The sequence below is a fragment of the Nanorana parkeri genome, unplaced genomic scaffold (genome assembly GCF_000935625.1).
Source record: "Nanorana parkeri isolate BGI_ZX_2015 unplaced genomic scaffold, ASM93562v1 scaffold1089, whole genome shotgun sequence".
Classification (NCBI taxonomy): Eukaryota; Metazoa; Chordata; class Amphibia; order Anura; family Dicroglossidae; genus Nanorana; species Nanorana parkeri.
Genome location: NW_017307357.1, coordinates 254,061 through 261,123, shown reverse-complemented (window position 1 = coordinate 261,123; position 7,063 = coordinate 254,061). Strand labels below are relative to the sequence as shown.

The 7,063-nt window shown below is 44.1% G+C and overlaps 1 protein-coding gene across 1 annotated transcript in view; it reads right to left on the bottom strand.

The window, feature by feature from the left end:
- Positions 1 to 7,063, bottom strand: part of LOC108796306 (cerebellin-4) — a 20,561-nt gene that overhangs the window by 8,624 nt on the left and 4,874 nt on the right. The window contains exon 2 of the mRNA XM_018567765.1: positions 1,288 to 1,404. Within this exon, the coding sequence (XP_018423267.1) occupies positions 1,288 to 1,404 (117 nt within the window). The remainder of the gene's footprint in view (positions 1 to 1,287; positions 1,405 to 7,063) is intronic.

Here is a 7,063-nt window from a genome sequence, read left to right as displayed (position 1 = left end):
CGATTTGCCCTGGAACAGCTGATCGGTCCTGAAATGTCACTTCTATCCGACTTTGTGAGTGCGATCTCACATTCCACAAAGTCGGATAGAAGTGACATTTCAGGACCGATCAGCTGGTCCAGGGCAGATCGGTCCTCCTGCACATACCGTCTGCGATGCCAATCTGCTCTGGAACAGGTGAGAGAGCTTTGGAATTCTTCACCTTTTGTCGGTCACATATTCAAACGCCCAAAAACTGGGCGGGATTACGTTAAAGTGTGTGACCAAGTCACCAGTCACACATTCCTACCGAGTCACAAACTTTGATAGAACACCAGGACATTGTCCACATTGTACCAATGTACAAATGCTTCCTCCTGCCTGCAGCAGACTAATTACATCATCTCAGCCTGGGAAGAGTCACTGATGGGAGCCCAGTGATGGCTGTTTAATGATAAAAGGTGGAGCTTTTTGAAAATAATCTCAGCTAGGTAATGATCTTGGAGGGGGAGGAGCTGAGAACACCAGCAATTCGATCTCAGCACCACAGTTCCTAAGCAATATGAGAAGCCATTGGCTAAAGCAATATGAGAAGCCATTGGGTAATTCAATCCATCTGTATCCACCCGTGACTGAATTATAAAGCACATTGCACCTGATGCAGCCTTTTCATACAATTTAAGTTGTCATTTTCATACAAGGTCACCCCACACATAATTGAAGCCTGGACAATCCAATGGTGAGTGTCCATAAGAGATTGTAGGATTACTCAGCACACATAATGATTCTGACTGTACGAACCTACTGGCTGCCATAGAGAACAATGTGTAGGATTGTACAGCACTCATGTTACGGTGTCTTAGATATAATGGGATCTCCTCTAGTCATTGTTTCATACAACACCATCTGATTTTTACAATTTGATTTAAGTGATTTCAATTTCTCCCCAGTGGCACTCAGACAGCAAAACTAAAACTAACATGGGACTATATCCCTTCCCTACTCTGGACAAAATTATAAAGACACTTTTAGCTTTGAACATGCCACTTCAGGCAAGGTCCGTTTATTCACCTTTCCCTGACTTCTGTAGTGCAGGGGGTGAAGTCATCCTCCTACCGACCAAATCCCTGGGATCACTAGGTAGCCCACATCTCCTGAGAAGATGTTAAAACATCTTGGCTTCTCCTGAGATTTTGGCTACTCCACATTCCTCAAGGTCTGGCTGGAAGGAGGTTGATGTCATCCTCGCCTAGGAGCTGGGGTGGAAGGTCTACTTCAAGGATGCCATATATAAGAAGTTTTGCTTACCTGTATTGTTTGGCTTTGGTAAACCTTTATGACGTGAAAGTTGAAGCTATAGATTCCTTTCCTTGGGGCCACGAACACCGATTCCAAAGTGAAAAAGTTGCCCACATTTACTAAGATCTGAAAGACACAGAAACAACCGAGTGTGAGATTAGCAGCTGACTTTGAGTCTTATATTGTCATTATTCATTCTGAGATGCACCAATGTACAAAGTGCTTTTTAAAAGTGGCAGAGAAGTGGTCTATGGTCAGACCGTGGGTGGCCAGCAGTGACAAATGACCATATTACAAAGTCACATCTTTACCATAGCTGAGAAAAGACACCTATCCCTCAGGTTGCGCCTTTTACAGTCTCTGGATATTGTGATTGAACAAAACAAAACCCACTGGGCAACTGTTGTCTTTGGACAGACATTTCTTCCACCCCATTGAAAAATGTCCAAATGGGTAGGTATTGAGTGAGTCAGGGAAACGCATTGCATTGTCCAAATATATAGGCCCCTCTTTAAATGACTGAGTTCAGGTATATCCAGTGAAGGGTTCTGTTAATAATACAACATACAAAGTCATAGTAGACAATGGTGGGCTTCCAACCTTGTAGTAACATCTTGGCGAAGGGGCCATTTCTGTTAAACCATGACTGTGCCCCTGTTACAAAGCCAGGTCCAATAAGACATGGTTTGACCAGTTTGGTGTAGAAGAACTTGAATGGACTACATAGAGCTTTGACCTCAACCCTACTGAACACCTTTGGAATGAGCTTGAACACCGACTGTGAACCAGGTCTTCCCATCCAGTCAGTACCTGACCTCACAAATCAATGCAATGAAGAGGTCCATGGTCAGGGCCATACACATCTCCCTGCCCGGCTCTTAGCAACCTGAGATGCTCTTGCCAGTGTCCTACTCAGCTCCTGACAACCAGCAATTTCACTGGTTGCCAGGAGCTGGGCTGGAGTAACTTTAATATAGATTGTCGGTTCCTATTTGCTAGTCTGTTACCAACGCTGCACAATTATTTAAAAGGGTCAGTCACAACTTATATACTGTATGAGTGGGTTATTTTGGGTTGAATTATGGCACCTTTCACCCTTCAAGTACTTTATTTGTGAAGTATCCCCAGTGGGCTTGCTGGTTCTGTAGCAAAAAAAATCAGTACCTGACCTCTTGAACGCTCTTTCACCTTGTTGGGTCAAAGTTTGTGGCACTCCTTCCCAAAAGAGTGTAGGCTGCATAGCCACCCTAGGACAGCAGCATTATCGTACGATCGCGGGATTTCCCGCTATTACCGTACGATAATCGGCAGGTGTATGGGCACCCTAAGACAGAAAGTGTGTTACTGGCAGGATCACCAGATCAAAGGGAAAGAAAATAGAAAATTAAAACTAATACAGCCACCACATCTAAGGTCTGGCAAGCTGCAATAGATCACACTTTCTTCTTGGGTTTAGATCCACCTTAAAACAGCATTTGATTTCTATCTCAAGCATAAGGGACACTGCACGTAGCTTCCCAGACAGAACATGATAGCAAACGCATTAAATCAGCTCGTAATTTTCTGAGCCTGCAGTGGATAAATATGTACATCTCATACAGATGCACGGCCGCTGCCTCTCTGAAATGATGTTGCGCCGCTGTCTCTCAAGCTATTTGCAATGCAGCATCTTTAGGTGTAATTAGAGTAGAATAGACCCAATTCCCCACGGGATGACTGGGAGTTGAAATTCTGGAGTTCTCCGAATCCGGTTCATTAATTATATCTCAGTTACTCCGTCGGAGTGCAAATTAAAAAAAAAAAACCTTTTGTTCTTTTCTTCTGTCTGTTTCTGTATATTTGTAATGACCCGATAAAGAAGAAATAACGCAAAAAACACCGTCAATATTTTTCTTATGAAGGTTCACATAATAATTTTTTGGTTTAGAGGCTGCATATAACGTTAAGGCTTGCGTTAATCCAAACTGTACAGAGCTACGGTATATGTTGGTGTCTTAAATGAGAAGAAGTAACGATACATTGTACAATGGGAAAGCAGAATCGCACACGCGAGGAACTCTTTACTTACAATGAAGAAGTACATCTTATTGTAGAAATATATCATGATTGTGATGAGGCGAATGCGCAGGAGGTGAAAATCGCATTAGCGCAGAGTTACAATGCGTCTCGCTGTTAGGTCAACCAGATGGAAAATTCCGGTCCATTCCTTTCTATTTTCCTGATTTAGGTGAGGTAGCCTGCTGCCAGTGCAATCTAATATGATAACATTGTATTTGGAAAGGTGTGGATTTGTCTGTGCGCGGGCGTGCGTGTGGCTGTGTTGGGGGGCAATAGAGTGTAAGCTCCTCTGGTGAAGGAACAAAATGATGGGAACAAAGACGGAACTGGGAGCCCGCCACCACAATTCCCTAAAAATATCTGCGGTTGCACATAACTGCAAAGTCATTTTTCAGGTGGAATGACACTTTAATGAGTAGGTACAAGGAGCAGTGCTGTGCAGGAAGCCCTAGGAGGTAATCGGAACATTTCAGGTGGGTTAGAATGGTTGGAGTCATGAAGGCTGATTTCTGATTGGTGGCTGATTACGGTCAATCACTGCTTTGGTCCCTGTGCATCCTCCTCACTTTGTACGGACCTCTCTTAGAACCTTAGACCTCTCTTGTGCTATGAAATCCACAAGGACCACAGATGGCTGCAGTCTCACAGCAATGGCACCATAAAAATGTGGGTTCTTTATCATAAAAAAAGTTTAACATAGTTTGGGAACAAAAGAGTTAATGACATGAGCTGCCAACCTGAACAACAGGCATGTGGCTAGCTTGGCCTGTACAGCCACCAGCTCATGCTATAACAGCCTTTCTAGGCCCTCATTGTATACCCCACCATGAAGGATGTCATATATATAAAATGGAACATAAGCAGATGATTTCCCTTTAAAAATGTGTAACCCCTTCATAACCAGATGTCTTTGAATCTCAGGCCAGATTTTGCAGTGTCAAAAGATGCCAGTACTATGATAATGATCATAGTGGAACTCAAGCAGCTCAAGTTGACCTGTAAAGCCACCAGCTCATGTTATAACAGCCCTTCTAGGCCCTCATTCTATACCCCACCATGAAGGATGTCATATGTACAGCATGGTGGCTCAACCAGCTCAAGTTGACCGGTCATGCCATAATGTTGTTGCTGCCCCTCTAGGCCCTCATTCTGTACCCCGCCATGGAAGATGACAGTGCTATAATAATGATCATAGTGGAACTCAAGCAGCTCAAGTTGACCTGTAGAGCCACCAGCTTATGCTATAATGTTGTTACAGTCCCCCTAGGCCCTCATTTTGTACCCCCGCCATGGAAGATGCCAGTGCTATAATATTGATCATTGTGGAACTCAAGCAGCTCAAGTTGACCTGTAGAGCCAACAGCTCATGCCATAATGTTGTTACACTCCCTGTAGACCACTTTCCTGTACCCTACAATGGAATATGCCAGTGCTATAACAATGATCATAGTGGAACTCAAGTTGACCTTTACAGTCACCAATTCATGCCATAATGTTGTTACAGTCCCTATAGACAATCATTCCCTACCCCACCATGGAAGATGCCGGTACTATATTAATGAATATAATGGAACTCAAGCAGCTCAAGCTGACCTGTAGGTCCACCAGCTCATGTTATAATGTTGCTACAGCCCCTCTAGGCCTTCATTCTATACCCCACCTATGGAAGGCGTCGCATTTATATATATATATATAGCTGAATTCTCCAAGTGGCCATAAAAATGGGTAACCCCTTATGTTCAGATATCTTTGACTCTCAGGCCAGGTTTTGCAGTGTCAGTATGCTTTAATTAAGTTCACTATAACTCTATAAATAATCTGTCAATTCAACAGCGCGGTCTGACAACTAAGAACACGCACAAGTGTGCACTCCTAGTTCTCTGCTGCAGTGTCGGTCGATATTCTCACCGCACGGGGCATCAAGCACGAGGACTTAAAATAGGCTAGTCGCCCCAAAAGGTCAAAATCTACTTGGGAAACAAAGGGGTTAAGCAATGGAACAGTACGGGGCGCTAATCTGAACGGCAGCAAGCCAGATTAACTCCTTCAGTCTTCGCAAACTGACTCATTTGCTTCGGCTGGTTCACTGGGTGGCCAAATCAAAGGCTTCATTAAATACGGATCCTGAAGAGTGTAGGAGAGGCGTACGAAGCTTATTTGGAGAAAACACTCATTGCGAGACACCATGCCGCTTGCTAGTTGTGTTTGCATTCCCGCAGAGTGAGTATATAGTACGAATCGTACCCTGCTGTGTCCCTACCAATAAATCAGGGAACGCGCTTTCTTCACGTTCAGAAAATTAAATAACACTGACGGCAGGGAATTAATTAATGACTTCATTTACTTTAGACATCTCTTCTTTTTTTTTCTCACGGCATTGCTCTTTTTTTAGCTGTAAGCGCAGTGGAAAGGCAGTAGCCTCCCAAGTCAGCTATTCGGTCCAGGCTAATTCTGTCCCTACTCTCATCTGTGTCCGGGCTGACCTTCCATACAATGGTGCCCAGACTGCCCTTCCATACAATGGTCCCCAGGCTGACCTTCCATACAATGGTCCCCAGGCTGACCTTCCATACAATGGTGCCCAGGCTGCCCTTCCATACAATGGTCCCCAGGCTGACCTTCCATACAATGGTGCCCAGGCTGCCCTTCCATACAATGGTGCCCAGGCTGACCTTGCATACAATGGTGCCCAGGCTGACCTTGCATACAATGGTGCCCAGGCTGACCTTCCATACAATGGTGCCCAGGCTGACCTTCAATGCAATGGTGCCCAGGCTGACCTTCCATACAATCATTTTAAACAATCAGAAGACCAAAACGTTCGCTTGAAGCGACACAATGTACCTCAACCTGCAGCTGCCCGATGGCTTGGATGAAACCACCATTCAATTGGGATGGAAGGCGATGGTAATCCTCCAACCTATCCAATTGATTGGTTTCGTACACCAAAGATGAAGGCGATCAGAATTACAGTGGAAACAATAAACAGAATATCAAAAATTATTCTTGCATCAGGCAATTGGATCATAACGTGTATGGCCAGGAGAAGACTGCTCGTGGACAAGCAGATCTAATAAGTGACATGATATAGCAGAGGGCTGTAGCATATTAGCCATCAACAGCAACAGGGAACGGTTAGGTGGAGGTGAAACCTTTTATTGGCTAACGAGTACATTAAAACTGTGAGGTCTGGAAGCATGTCATGTCTCTATGACAGGCACAAAAGGAATAAAGACGTTTAATAACATCTCTCTCTCTCTCTCTCTTCACCGTAGATGATATGAATGTCTTTAAAATGTATGCCGAAGCATGCTGAGATTTTTTTTATCTTTGCTGCAACGTTGTGTTTAGTCTATTCAATAGACTATATAGGCTATATATTAGGGATGTCCAGATACCAGTTCAGATACCAGTGCCGATACTTGGCATTTTCAGGAGAACTACCAGGGTTGCAGCTGGGACCTGGCTCTGGCTCTCCACCACTGTCCTGAAATAATTAGTCTGTATTGTTTTACTAAAACTGTCGCTTGACGATAAACAAAAATGTACCAGTACTTGTATCTGTGAGGACTCGGACAAGTATCAGTACTGGTATCTGTGAGGACTTGGGCAAGTATCGGTACTTGTATCTGTGAGGACTTGGGCAAGTATCGGTACTTGTATCTGTGAGGACTTGGGCAAGTATCGGTACTTGTATCTGTGAGGACTTGGGCAAGTATCAGTACTT